At 38.5% G+C, this 14,924-nt stretch overlaps 1 protein-coding gene across 3 annotated transcripts in view; it reads left to right on the top strand.

Annotated features, from left to right (window-relative positions):
• MKI67 (marker of proliferation Ki-67) overlaps positions 1-14,924 on the top strand; it is a 34,950-nt gene that overhangs the window by 726 nt on the left and 19,300 nt on the right. For 2 of the 3 annotated variants that reach the window (XM_083740976.1, XM_083740977.1), the window contains exons 2-9: positions 3,165-3,277; positions 4,908-4,989; positions 5,082-5,197; positions 6,507-6,576; positions 7,140-7,218; positions 7,953-9,395; positions 11,642-11,871; positions 14,240-14,765. In XM_083740976.1, the coding sequence (XP_083597102.1) occupies positions 3,186-3,277; positions 4,908-4,989; positions 5,082-5,197; positions 6,507-6,576; positions 7,140-7,218; positions 7,953-9,395; positions 11,642-11,871; positions 14,240-14,765 (2,638 nt within the window). In that variant the 5' untranslated portion in view covers positions 3,165-3,185. The remainder of the gene's footprint in view (positions 1-3,164; positions 3,278-4,907; positions 4,990-5,081; positions 5,198-6,506; positions 6,577-7,139; positions 7,219-7,952; positions 9,396-11,641; positions 11,872-14,239; positions 14,766-14,924) is intronic. The other variant, XM_083740978.1, reaches the window with a different exon arrangement.

Here is a 14,924-nt window from a genome sequence, read left to right as displayed (position 1 = left end):
TAAGCTATAGCTTGTTTAGCTTATACGTAAATCCGGCACTGTTCACATAACAGGCCTGGCTAACTTGGTGGTGAGAGCTGCGAATAGTTGGTTTCCCATTAGACCACTGTTTTGTGGGGAACGGGGGCATCTCCACAAGACTGGTCGCGAGGTATGTTTGAAATGCGCGCCTTTCTCGCCTTCCCGGAGCGTGCTGCATCCACAGAGTATCTCTCTTATGGAAAATCGGGTTCCAGCAAAATGCTGCAGGGTGGCTTTGTACAGAATAAATATTCGTAGTCGGACTACAACTCCCATCAGCCTCAGCCAGCATAGTATGGCATGATGGGAGTTGTAGTACAGTAGAACAGTTTGGGGAGGGGGCACTTCGTTGGCTACATCTGATTTAACTTGTTTGATTGTATCTTTTGGGAACAATTGCATAACTAAGTTGGCAATCCTAGCATACCTGACTTTTCAATGTCTTTGTTGCTTATTCTGCTGAAACTTTTTTGCTTCATGTAATTCTGTTGAGACCATTTTAAATTAAATGAGCTTTCTACAGAACATGGTACTTCTACTTAAAAAAAAAAGTGCCACCTGCCTCTTTGCTGTGGTTCTGTATAAAAATATCGTAACTACGTTGGTATCCATATCACACATTAATGTATCTACAGTTACCATCCTAAAGTTTCTGGGTTTGCTTTTTTTAAAAAAAGAAAACGTTTCTGAAGGAAATGTACTTGTTAGTAAACCTTCACATGAGGTGGAAACATGGAACAAAATAGTTGCAAAGCCAGACTATTCTTCCAGTTGTGTATGCAGATGAAGCTGTTTCACAAAAAGCAGCAACTGCAATATTCAAATATGTATTTATAATGCCTATAGGCTTGTTCACATATAACCATGAACACAATAACAGGCTGTCTCATTGTAAGTACAACTGTTTTTGTGAAAGTGTAGTTGCTGATTTGTACAGCTCCTCTATTGTGTATATAGATTGTAAAAGTTATTGCTTTGACAGTACTGTATGGGGTAGACAGTAAAATATATGCATTTATATATCTGTATAGTACAGTACCTGGAAATCAGTTAGTGATTCACATGAGGAGGAGACATGTGGTTTCAGTGTCCTATGGATTCAAGTTAAACTGTATGTGACAGACTTTCTCTGACAAATTATTGGAATTGATTAAGAGGACTAGAACAACTTTATATGTAGAATGATTAAGAGCATTGTTAGTGGAAATAGGCCAGTTGCTATGCAGAAGAATATATTTAATTCATCAGAAATTACAATATTAAAAAACAGTTGGGGGGCTATTCCAGTCTCCCAGGACATTGTAAATGATAACAAACTGGCTATCCTAACAAACTGGATACTTTATTCAGACTTGCAATGTGAAACTATATATCAAGAGTTTCCTTTTTTCACTTGTGGGCTGAAGTAAGGCAAGGATCTTTTTTTATTTATTAATTTAAATGAAGTTGCTAAGATGGTATACAATCAGTGTTAGAAATTCAGATATATATTTTTTGGCAAGACAGCTCTAAAGTCTTATTTTTCAAACAATGGGCTGTGATCAGTTAAACATCTGGATAGTTCAGATGACAACCTTGAGCTTTGAGAACTTGAAGAAGAAAAGTCCACATGTATATTGGCTTATTCCAACTTCTTTTTCTTAATGGTAACTGCTGCTCAGGCTGCAGTCTTAGAAGCATTTTGTTTCCAGAAATTCATTCCCAATTGTGTAGATAAAATATAACCAATAGAATTCTACAGGATAGAGTGTTACTGTATGAAAACAGTCTAGATCCAAGGATCCCCATACATGCACTTCCAGATGGTGGAAATGCTTAGTGCCTGGTTAATTTTGAGCACTGTATACAATTCATAATAAAAAACGGTAGAACATCCATCATTAAACTAGCAATATAACACATCTTATAACTCAGCAACAGTAGGAGCAGTTGACCTCCAAATGCCAAGCAGAGTAAATGACATAAGGACACCAGCAAAGAGGACCAACGTATTTCTAGTGGAAGGCAATTCTGTAATCGGAGAGCCATAACACAGAAGCCATAACATGAGTCCCTTCCAGAAGCAGGATGCTGGAAACCACAGAATGGGATGGTGCTGTTGTTCTCAGGTCCAGTTTGTTGGTTTCCCACAGGCATCTGGGTAGCCACCGTGAGAACAGGATGCTAGATTAGGTTGTCAATAGGCCTGAAGGCCTGATCCAGCAGGCTCTTCTTACGGTCTTGTTTGAGTCTTGGTTTTAAATAGAACTATAAGAAGGACCTTTCTGTCAGATCTCAAAGCACAGGCTGGCATATAATGGGGAAAGATGCTCTTTTAAGTATCCAGGCCATGCAGGACAATACACTAAAGTGAGCACCTTAAATTGGGCAAACACATAACCAGCACAACTGTTTCAAGAGTGCTGTCACAATATTGTATCTAGTTTTGCTACTGAATAGTGAGGTGGGAGCATTTTTGCACCAATTGGAACTTCTGAACTGGCTTCAAGGGCAGCTCTATGTAAACATATTGTAGTATAGTACTAAATGAAATGTTAACAAAACGTACAAGTTAATTGGCATACAAATGCTAGGATGTCTATTATTCACAACTGATTCTGTGAACTATCATTGTTATTTACGTAATTTTCACTGTCTCTATTTTCCCTGCATTCTTTCTGGCCTTTCTGGTTACATTATACCCATCCACCCCCCCCCCCCATGTGTGCAATATTTTGACAGTTGAGGATCTCACTCTGCATCTGATGAAGTGCACTGTAATCCATGAAAGCTAATGCCATAATACATTCATTAATTTTAAAGATGTCTTGTTCAAATTACTTGTACGTCTATGACTTTGATCATGTTACTGAGAAATGACTTGAATTTTTTTTAGGAGCTAGTGTTAATGAGCAGCAAAACAGTATACGTGTACAAATAGTACACTTGGATGTGTCTCCTGTATTATATAATGTAATTTGCATTATATGTTGTAGCTATAGACCTGATAAGGGGCTTTTACATACAGTTTCATGATAATCTGGGTTTAAGAAAAGTGTAAGAAAATTGTAATTCTCTTGGTGTATTGTCTTAATAGAAAGGTGCTCATCATATATTCTAATTAGGTAAAGTTTTATTGAGTTCTCAATGTTCAATCCTTACAGGTAGGAATTACAGATGAGAAAATGCCACTTTTTGGGAAAATTGTTGTCATTAAAAAGAATGGGAGTGATGGAACTCATTTTCCGCTGACTAGAAACTCTTGTTTGTTTGGAAGGTAAGACTTATTTATTGGAAGGTATTTCGAAATACAGCTTTTGAATGTTGGAATTTAATTGTCTGAACTGTTCTTTTTCACAAAGTGAAACAGTAAAATCTTTGCTACAGGAAACTCCCATTTACACGGAGGTTACGTTCCAAGGCACCACATATTTAAGTGAAATTACGTATATTGGGGCACCATTGAAAAAGCCTGCAAACACCCGTTAAACCTCTAGAAACGCTTTAAAAAAAGCCAAAAGTCCACCCAACTCCACAATCACTCTCCAAAGCTACTTTCTTAAACTCTCAACTCTCCATAGGCGTAAAAGGCTCCTGGGACTGCACTTGCAAAGGCTAGACATTTTTGCTGATTTCGCTCTTTTAGGGCCGTATTTGCCCCTTTTTGTGCCCCTTCTGGGGATGTGCGCGTACCTGCTTGCACTTTAAAACAGCGAAACTTAAGATGTCAATTAAATTGTCAACATGCCTAAGCCCTGCATCAATGTGCACATTTTAGGTTTGCACACTGGTGTAAATTTGACCTTTTTGAGAGCTAGTAGATAGGAATTTGTCTTTACTTTTGGGTTTAAATTTAATTTTTCTTCACAGTTTTGAAACTCTCAAGTGAAGCTATAATATTTTTGTGGGCGAAAATTGTTAATAGCATGCTTTCAGTGGGTCAAATGAAAGGAGCAACATTCACTTGCTATTGGAGATATAAGCATCTTTGCTGTTCTCGAATTAATGTCTCGGGATTGTCTGCTTCAAGTTCACCATACATAAAAGTCAATAGAGAGAGCTCTTTTTCAACTTTAGAGAAATTTTTGAATTGTACAACCTGCTCTGAAAGGTTGAACTTTACTAACTTCAATAGTTATTCAACCTTTCTGTTTTACATAAGCAAGTGATATCGGCAACATCTATGTTTATCATTTCATATCTTTGGAGGGTTTTATTGGGTGCAGGTGTTGCTCTGGTTTAGAGTATCTTTTCTCCAAGTATCTACGTGAATAGGTATCAGTGGCCAAGTGCATATTTAATGAAGGCAGGGGAAAGTTTATGGCAGAGGTAGCCAACCCATAGCCTGTGAGCCATATATAGTTCCCCAGGAAGTTTTTTGTGCCCTCCCTTTGCAACCTTCCAATTTGTCCATTAAAAAAATACTATTTCTTCATCGACCAGTTCTACAGGTCCCCTGTTCTGATCCATAAAATGTAATCTTTCTTATGTATATATTTATATTTTACAGAATTTAATAAATAATAATAGCTTATCAAAAAAGGATTTTAAATAGTGTTGATAGAATATAAAAGCTTTTTGAAGGCAGCTTGCGAACTGCAATTCTAGCCATGGACACATTTACACTTTGGGCATGCTTGCTTTGGCATGCAGATATCACGGTTCACCCTGGACCAGTGTGGCTCTAGACCCAAAATTGATTAGCCATCTCTGGTTTATGGCATGCCAACAGTAAACAGTGGTTTTTTCAGTTAAAACAAGTTCAGTTTTCATAATACTACATAGTTTGTCTTTATAATTTTTCTAATATTTGAATAGTAGCATTATGGCATTTTTTATATAAAAAACCCTTTATCTCTGCGTAATATACAAATGTTAATCTGAAAACTGCATGATTATATTTAAAGGAAAAGAGAGTGTGACATCAGAATTCAGCTGCCTCAGGTTTCCAAAGAACATTGTAAAATCGAAGTCAATGAAAATAAGGAGGTATGCATTCTTAATTTTTTGTATTGATTTGCTGTGTGTCTCTTGGACCTTTCTTAATTGACTGAGCTGAATATTTTTAAATCTATTTTTAGGCAACTTTGTTTAACTTAAGTCCTGCAAACCCAACAGAACTCAATGGAAATATTTTTCAGCAACCTACATACTTAAAGCATGGAGATGTATTCACTATTATTGATCGTTCTTTCAGGTAGGTAACAATACTATACACAGCTATGGATCTACTTAAATAAAATTACTCTTGTCGTGTTGCCTAGGTTGGGTCAAGTCATTGGAATTTTTAATGAGTTTATTTTATGTTCAGGCAACTCCTTTGTGCAGGGGTTGCATTTTGAGTCATATCTTATATCTTATATTAGTAGGTAGAGAGTTACATAGTGTAGGTGCTGCAACACAAAAAAATTGTGGTTTTGTAACTGCGGAATGAGTGTTACGTTGTGCTGTGTCAGTTCTGCCGATTGAAGTGGTTGATAGGAAATATATGGGGTAAAGTAATGCCACAGGCAAAGTGGTCCAAAATTGTTATGGGTTTGTATACTAATAGTGACACCATGAACTTAGCCTGGTAACAAATTGGCAGCCTGTGTAGATATCTGAGCAGAGGTGTTATATGTTGACAGAATCCCAATCATTTCAGCAACTGTATTGCAGCATTCTGCATTAACTGCAGTTTCTGGTCAGTAAAAGTGAAGCTTACTTACATACAGTGCATTGTAGTAATTCAGCTTTGAAATCATTAATGCATGAACTACTGAGGTTACCTGGGCCTCCATTGACAAAGCTGGATCCAAAAGCAGCCCCAAATTGCATACTGGCTAATTCAGGTGAAGTGCAACCCCATCCATGGCAAGTAATTGATCAGTTTATTGCACATGGGATCCAGACACCTATAGTGCCTCCACCTTGGCAGGATTCAACCTCAGCTTACTTTCCCTCATCTTTCTCACCACTGTGTCCGGGCACAGGTCCAGGCTCCATGTGGCTTTGTATAGATTTTAAATAGCACTGGGGGATAGAATTGTACCCAGGGGTACTCCATAACATAACTGTCAGAGATTCATAAAGCACTCTCCCGGTGCTGTTCTCAGGACTGCAGGAATGGAACCCCAGTAACATAGTGATACCAGTGTTCATTCCACTGAGTCAGTTCAGGAGGATACTACAGGAAATGGTATTGAAAGCTGCACAAGAGTCAAGAAGCAGGAGCAAGGTCACAGTCCCCTTGTCCTGCTCTCTGTAAAGGTCAGGTCTCAGGCAGCCAAAACTGACTCTACCATAGCCAAGCCTGATCCCAGAACTCATCTCATTTATTCACCTCCCTGACTGTTTCTCAATTTGTTGCTACTTACACTTCTTGTTTGGCTCTGACTGTTAAGGCTGGTGTTTTCTTTGCATTATCCAGCCCAAAGAGTTTTCAACAACTGGTTTGCAGCCAGGGTATTTAGCTCATCAGTGGGATAAACAAATCAATATTAAGCCTACCTAATACCTTTAAACAGGTTTGAATATCCACCTTCATTACTTCCACGGAAGAGGAGATCCAGGTCTCAAGAGAATGAAACTTTACAGGTAACTTCATGAATACAATGAAATGCACCTTTGCATTTTGCTGGACTGAATGAAATATGTAGCTATAGGTTTCCATGTTCCCAATCTCCTTAAGTGGGTTTTTACCTGCAGATGTAGGGTCTCCCTTTTTTATGTGTGGATGGCAACTGTGTTCACAGAAACGTTTTAATGCCAGCACTCTTCTCTCCAAAGTAATATATTGCTGAGAATGTATGCTTTTAATAGATGTTTTGGAAGCCTTCTTTTAACAGCACATTTTCATATATATTTTTACTGATTATGCAAGAACAACTGTATTCAAAGATGATAGATAATTTTCAAGATAGCTTTTACTCCTAGTTTAGGAGGTGAAGATAAATAAACAGCTGAAGCTTTTTCTTAAGAATAAATGGAACTAGGCTAGAGGTGATGCGTTCTAGTGAAATCTACTCAGTTAAATTATTCGATACCATATAAATATTTACTTCAAAAATAAACCAATTAATACTTTCCATAGGCACAATTTTGTGAACTAAAACAAATAAAACATTCATTGATCTGATACATTGTGTACAAATTTACAGGTTCTTCATATTCTGCAGGAAGAACAGGAGGAGTTGTTGCACTGTCGGAATTCAGAATCTAAAAGTCCTCAGATTTCTGGTTGGTAGTTATTTTAGCTTATTTACCACTGTTAGGCCTTGAATGGCAAGAAAATGTAAAGCTACATAAACAGATACGTAGTAGTTGAAATCAAAGCATTTACTGGGATTCTGCTGTAGGAGGGAACAGATGAAGCAAGATTTGGTGAATTAGTTTCTCCTGTAGGGATGAATGTGATCCTTGATATGGCTTGCCTCCACCCATCTCTCCAGTAGCAGGAAGCAAAATATTTTAGAGAATACACTTGTAGGCTGAAAAAACCCCTTCCAGTTCTATTTCCTGCCAGTTCCACTGCAGGTTGTATTGCCAGCTGCTCCAGGCATGGCAAAAGAGAAGAAGCAGGAACTGATATTCAGACAGCCACTTTTTTTGTTTGCTCTGGATTATGATTAGAGTTCACAAGTAGATAAATCTTAAATTTATATTACAGATTATGCTGATGTTTGTCAATGTACTTTTTTACACACACACATACACACACACACACACACACACACAGAGAGAGAGAGAGTCTATTGCATGACTTTTATGTTAAATCTTATTTTCTATGTAGAAGCAGGTGTTGTTGATTTTACTTAATTCCTCAAAAATATATTTGCCCTATGATCAGAACCTTAACTGACTGTAGAATTTGGTAACACTGTTTCATCTAACTTAAGCATTATACCAAAAATAGAAATACTTTTAAAGAACACATTGTTTAAAAATGTATTCTTTTAAAAATCTCTTCTTAGAAAAGAAACTTGACTGGGAAAATCGGAATACTAATGAAAGTGACAAGACAAAAATTCAAGAATTTATTACTGGACAGTATGGCACACCCCAATCTACATACAAACCCTTCAGTTCAGAAAGGAAAAACGAAATGTCTCCTTTTAGCGAACTTTATGAATTAGTGAAGCACGAACCTGATCCAAAAATAGCAGAGAAAGATGTTAGCAATGAAACATTTCTGCAGTCAAAAGAAGAACACTTAGCCAGAAAAGATGATAATGATACCTTGGAAGAAGCTGCATCTCAGATACCACACAGGATATCTGAAACTGGTCAAACTAAGAAGACTGAAGGTGTAATTTGGAATGAATTTGAACATTCTCGTTATATTAAAAGTCAAGAAATAAACAGTGTGATATCAAATCTAAGATCTGTTGAAAGGAACAGATCCAAAAGATCATCTTTGGGTCTTCAAGGTTATGCTGCAGAACGGAAGCAAGAAAGTGAAGGCACCAATCAGTTAAATTTCCAGAAAGCAGAAGAGAATGAACTAGATGGAACTGAAGGGATTAAAAATGCAAGTAAGGATACAAATCTAACAGCAAGTAGACAAAGTGCAAAGTATTTCCATGAATCATGTTCCATAGTATCATTGGAACCTGCAGATAGAGCAGGGCACCCTGAAAAGTCAGAAGAAGAGCCAACAAAGACAGCTGATGTGGAAATCAAAGCTAACTTAACAGATACTTGCAGATCGGTTGAAAGCATTTTGTCCATACCAAAGTCTAATAAAGAGAGTTTTCAAACTTATTCTAGTCCACATTCTAGAAAATCTAGACGTTCTTCAAAATCTAGAATGCAACAGGTAGATTCATTGATTGAACTGAAGAATTCCACAGAAACCTGTTCTGAAATTGAAGAATGCTCAATGAATGTTAGTGCAACGGAGCCTGATTTTGTTGCCTCGACAGAAAGGTTTTTTAAAATAAAAGGCAAGAATGAAGTGCTGGCCATAGAACCAATGCAAACTCTGAAAGCAACAAATGAGATTTCTATGAACAACACACAAAAAGATAGAAACTCTGGAATGATTGCCTATTCATTTCGCTGTCGTAACAGTAAAAGCCCCCGGAGGAGCATTAAGCAAAATGAAGACTTTTTAAATGGGCATTTTTCTACAGAGCAGATGCATATCAATTCAGAGGTGTCATTAGAAGTTCCTGTAGATACTTCTGGAACAGGTTGCATGTGCACACCTAACCAGCTATCTGAAAAAGAGGGAAACTGGCTCCAGGAGGAGGAGGATGATAAAATAAAAGAACCAACTATGAAGGCCCACAACCAGAGTTTTGATAATAAACACTATATACCAGGTCATGAAAGTAATGTACCAGTGCCAGCAGAGGGTGAGACTGCTTCAGAACTGAATGCGACAGGCTCATTTACTATAAAAAGAAAGTCAGGTAAGTACTTGCAGTACAAGCCTAAGACTATCATTTTGAGATTGTTTCAGAAATTTGTCGTGACTTTTTCTTGCTCTCTTTATGTAATTTTATTCGAAGTCTGTTGGTTATTCTGTTTATAAAACTTGTATGAATACCAAAGGAATTTGGTTACTACGATTAAGAGAAGTACAGTGCACTAAAAATAACCCCAAAAGATTTTTCTCAATTTTTGTATGTGTGTATATATATATATATATATATATATCTTTTATTTTGCTTTAAACAGGTACATATAAACAGGTACATATAAATATAGACAACCAACATTACAAAGGAAAATTCCTTAATAGTAATGAAGAAAAAAAACTCAATTTTTATCTCTTACTAGTTCTGTTTTTAAAATCTTACTTTAACAGAACGTATCCTTACTATTTTGATACTGAAGTGTTATCATACACTCATTTTCTGACACTATTTAGGTCCAAGAGACCTCTTTAAGGGCATACTGGGGGGGGGGGATGATTTACTTCAAAGTGACTATGGTTTAAAAGAAAAAATAGGTTTCTGTTGGTATCACATTCCAAAAGAGTTTAACACAAAAACTATTCGGAAAATGTGACCTTACAGCGTTAAGAAAAGAGAAAGCAAAACAGAAACAAATGCCCAGGTTTCTGTTAGGGGTCTTTTACTGGAGTGCAGTAGAAGGAGTTTCAATATAACCCAATAGAACATTACAAATATGAAATCAGTATTGCAGATTTTAACTATGAGTATGTTAAGTCTTCTGTCAGGGCAAAACAAACCTGGAGCAGAAACAACCCCCTAGACCAGGGGGCAGCAAAACCTTTCAGCAGGGGGCTGGTCCACTATCCTTCAGACCTTGTGGGGGACAGGACTATATGGGGGGGGGGGGATGAACGAATTCCTATGCCCCACAAATAATCCAGAGATGCATTTCAAATAAAAGCACACGTTCTATTCATGTAAAAACACCGGGCAGGCCCCACAAATAACCCAGAGATGTATTTTAAATAAAAGGACACGTTCTACTTGTGTAAAAACATGCTGATTCCCGGACCATCCACGGGCTGGATTGAGAAGGCAATTGGGCCGGATCTGTCCCCTGGGCCTTAGTTTGCCTATCCATGCCCTAGACTAAAAGTTAATCAGGGGGGTCCAAAAGACCTGCAATCTTTTGTGACAGGTTTTTGTATGCACAGAAAAAAATCTCCAGTGCTCTTGAATTGGTGCAAATACATAAAAGATGAAATTTTAGTTATCATTCCAGAAAACAATGAATTAACAATAAATAATATTCAAATTATACTGACACTCAGTATGTAGTAACCAATTCACAGAAGAAAAAAATCTTTTTCATCACTTAACTGTATCTTCTTGGTCATTATATCAGTTTCTGTGGTGTTCCTTATTTTAGCCAGCTACAAGTTTGAATAGGATACCTCATTCTCCATTTGGTTCCAATAATAATATTTGTTTATTATTATTGTTTATTAGCAAGTTCCATGTCAGCTTAAAGTATTTCACACTTTAAAAGTATTTCATATAACCTAAAGGATTGTCATTGCAGGTAAACGTACAAAATACCTCAATATCAAGGCAATTTGAAAACTTATCTTTTTACATGTTTTTGGACAAATCCAATAGATTTCATTAATTAATCTATCCCTGCTATCAAGTAATCCTGCTTATTTAACATAGTAAACAAAAATGAACAACAGCCTACCTTTACATTCTGAAACCCCCAAACCTCTTGCCGATCATGAGGTCAGCAGTTTGAATCAGTGCTACGGGGTGAGCTCCCATTGCTCTATCTCAGCTCCTGCCAACCTAGCAGTTCAAAAGCATACAAGCGCGAGTAGTTAAATAGGTACCACTGCAGTGGGAAGGTAAATGGCATTTCCATGCTCTCTGGCTTCCGTCATGGTGTACCATTGCACCAGAAGTGGTTTAGCCATGCTGGCCACATGTCCTGGAAAAGTTATCTGCAGACAAATGCTGGCCCCCTCGGCATGAAAGCGGAGATGAGCGCCGTACCCCATAGTTGAAGTCAACTGGACTTAACTGTCCAGGGGTTCTTTACTTTTACCTTTTACTCCCTTTGTGATTGGAGCTAAATATTTATGTTGGAATTCAGAATAACTTTCTTCTGTCTTTCTTTTAGATAAATTACCTAAAATGAATCAACCTTCTGATTAGCTTTGTAAGTTGGTATATTGAATTTGGTATGTTTTGCTCTTTTGTAGAAGTTAAGAAATCACCTAAAAAGCGGAAAGACGAAGAACCTGACATATTAATTCAGCCTCTTGGAAAGAGAAAGAGGGTGTCCTTTGGTGGGCACTTGAGTCCTGAACTGTTTGATAAACGCTTACCTCCAAACTCACCACTTAAAAGAGGTGCAACTCCAGCACGACTGAGCTTGCCATTTGGAAACTCGCCTCGAGCGGTTTTGAAATTTAGACAATCTCGAATCAAGGTAAATAATTTTCTGTACTGAAATGCCTCAAAAGCACCCAGATCACGTCTTTTGCTTCCCATTCTTCCAGTGTGTGTGTGTTTTTCCTAACAATCCTGTACATGCATCTTATATATAAGTCCCATTGGGTAAAATCCAACATTGTGTAAGAAAACTCCTTCCCCTGTTGCTCTGTATGCCCCCCCCCCCCCCGCACCAAATCTCCAGAGGGTCCAAACACTTTGAAGCAGGATTGGTGGACACATGAGAGCTGGGGTGCAGGGAAGAAGGCCCCCTTGAGAGTAAATTTGTTCTAATGCCACAATATAATTGGATATTATCCATTCCTTCCAATGGGGCTTACAAGTAAGTAGGTATAGGATCCCTGCCTAAAATTTTTTAATTCAGGAGTTGTCAGGGTAAATGAAGTCTCCTTGAGACAGGTTTATGATCTTGAATGCAGCGGGTCTTGCTCCCTGACAAATGCTAGCAAGAGAAGACTTGTTTCCACCATGAGATGAGTGTGGTCTAGCCCCACTCCCTTGTTTTCACCTGCTGTACAATAACTCTCTTGAGAACTGACATTTTTATTAAAAGTTGGATTATGAGTAAAAATAAATAAAATTGCAGCAAGGGACAACATGACTCCATCGTGGGTTGGAGCAAGTAGTTTGATGTTACTGTTCTGTATTGTGGTTTTTCTATTTAGTAGTTGTAGTGATTGTATTTCGTTTTATCATGTTGTGTGCTGTCCTGTGCTTTGTTTGAGGAAGGCCTCTCAAAGAGAAGTATTTTATCTAATTTAAAAGAAATGAGCAGAAAAGATCTCTACTTGAATGAATGCAGTCCATTCTCACTGAATAAAAGTTCTTAATTTTGGCTTGACAGTGCCCTTTAAAAAAGAAGGAGGAAAGCTAGGACAGGTTTGAGGAACCTCTGGCTTGCAAGCTAATCTTGGCTTGACAGGCTTCCCCATTGGCCCACAAGTGAGGGAGGCAGCTGCTTGTTGGGAGCCTTTGAAGCAGTGCACAAAGCAGGAACCCAGTGGCTGATGCAAAGCGAAGATGTTCCTACTTGGTTCAGGTGTCGTGTCCCTCCTTTCATTTCAGCAACTGGATTTACAAAGAAACAACTATTGAAATGATGTGGAAAAACACATTGCTTTTAACAGTGCCTTGCTGCCTGCTAGTGCTTTGAAGTCTTAAATTTGGGGTTTCAGAGCACCAAATCCCTTGACATCATTTGTGATTTCAGCAGGAGGATGGCCCCGCACACTTGTAAAATTTGGCCCGCTAGACTGGCCTGTGGATCCAAAAAGGTTCTTTTTCTCTGGGCTAGGACATGATGTGTGTCTGTGTGGTTTCTTCCTAGGCCTCTTCATGTGTCTGGCCTTCCAGATTTTGGTGGATTATAGCTCTCATCATCATTAACCATTGGCTCTACTCACTGGAGCTGATAAGAGTTAGGCCAGAAGTCACCAAACTTTGAACCAGTGAGCACATCTTAAATTTGGAGAAAGTGCTGTTCTTGCTAATCACAAAATGGCTGCCGCGGGTTGGCTTTTTATTATAAAATGGCTGCTAAGTCTAAAAGTATGGAAAAAGAGGCATAATTATACAATGATGCAGACATGCCATCCCATTAGTGAAGAAATGAGCACATGCACCAACCACTACTGCATTCTCTCCCAGGAAGAAGCTCTTTATACTTTAATCCTGGCATCCAGTGACATGTGGACATGTTCATAGGTGTAGCTGGCTAAGTGCAAACAAACTGAGCAAGAAGAGCAAGCTATTTCTTATTGTGGATTTTTGATGAGATAGTTACTGAGGTATTTCATGGGTGCCAAAGGGGGGTTGGGTTGGTAAACCGCTGCTTCCTGCAGGACACCAAAAGGTTTCTCATCCCTATTTACCCAAGAAAGAAAGGTTAATTGAAAAGGAGCACTTAACAGTTTGTGTGTCAAAGTATGTAGCTCTAACTTCGCATGCTTTTCTGTAGATAATAGGGGCACGGTTGCCAATGTAGATGTCCAAAATAATTTGTCTTAACAAACCAGCTTGTACAAATGTTATAGTAAGGAGATGCACTTGAATGAAGTACCAGTTACAACTACTTAGTTCCTGGGCAACTACTGAAATCTGTAAGTGGATATTTATACTTCAAATTGCTATCCTGCACTTCTTTTAAGGATCTCAGGACAACATAGAGAACATTTTATCCATTCAACCACTGCAGTATGATACGGTTGTAAACCTAAGTGGTACACTAGATTCCCAAATTCAGGTTTCCTCAGTTTAAGTTCTGCTTATGTGCTATGCCACATTTGATATCTCATTAGAAGTTCTTTGTATTAACTTTTTAAAAAATCCCTCTTCTTTCTCTACAGAGTTTCCCTGAAGGGGTTCAGCATGAGAATAGTTCATCTAAGAATGCTGCCTCACCCTCAGCACGCAGGTCTCCAGTTGCCTCGCCCACAGCACGCAGGTCTCCGGTTGCCTCGCCCTCAGCACGCAAGTCTCCGGTTGCCTCGCCCGCAGCACGCAAGTCTCCGGTTGCCTCGCCCGCAGCACGCAAGTCTCCGGTTGCCTCGCCTCCAGCACGCAGGTCTCCGGTTGCCTCGCCCCCAGCCACTTTTTCTTTTGATGCACCCCAAAGAAGAGGTCGCTTTTCAGTTTCTCATGTTACCAGCCCACCTTCAGAAGAACAGGATGCTCTTTCCAGTCAGATGAACGGAGATGAAGAGTTCACTGGAGTAAAGACATCTGAACCTACTGTTCAAGAATGCAAAGCTGCTCGTTCAACAAAGAGGAGCAAAAATGCTACTCCAAGAAGTTCTTTGTGTAGGAGAAGTGGAGTAATGGGTGTAATTCACTCTAAAAGGCAAAGTGGTGCTTCCAAAGCCAACTTGATAGGTTTGTCATTATTGCTTTGTTAGTGTCTTTTGATTTTCCACAAAACAATCAGATACAGCATATAGTATTATAAAAGACCGCAGGGTTTACCAGCCTTTTTGGATCAGTGGGCACAGTTTGAATTTTGATAGCGTGAGGGTGCCCATCACAAAATAGCTA

This window comes from Podarcis gaigeae (assembly GCF_964106915.1).
Source record: "Podarcis gaigeae genome assembly, chromosome: 5".
Classification (NCBI taxonomy): domain Eukaryota; kingdom Metazoa; phylum Chordata; class Lepidosauria; order Squamata; family Lacertidae; genus Podarcis; species Podarcis gaigeae.
This window is presented reverse-complemented; position numbering and strand designations above follow the sequence as displayed.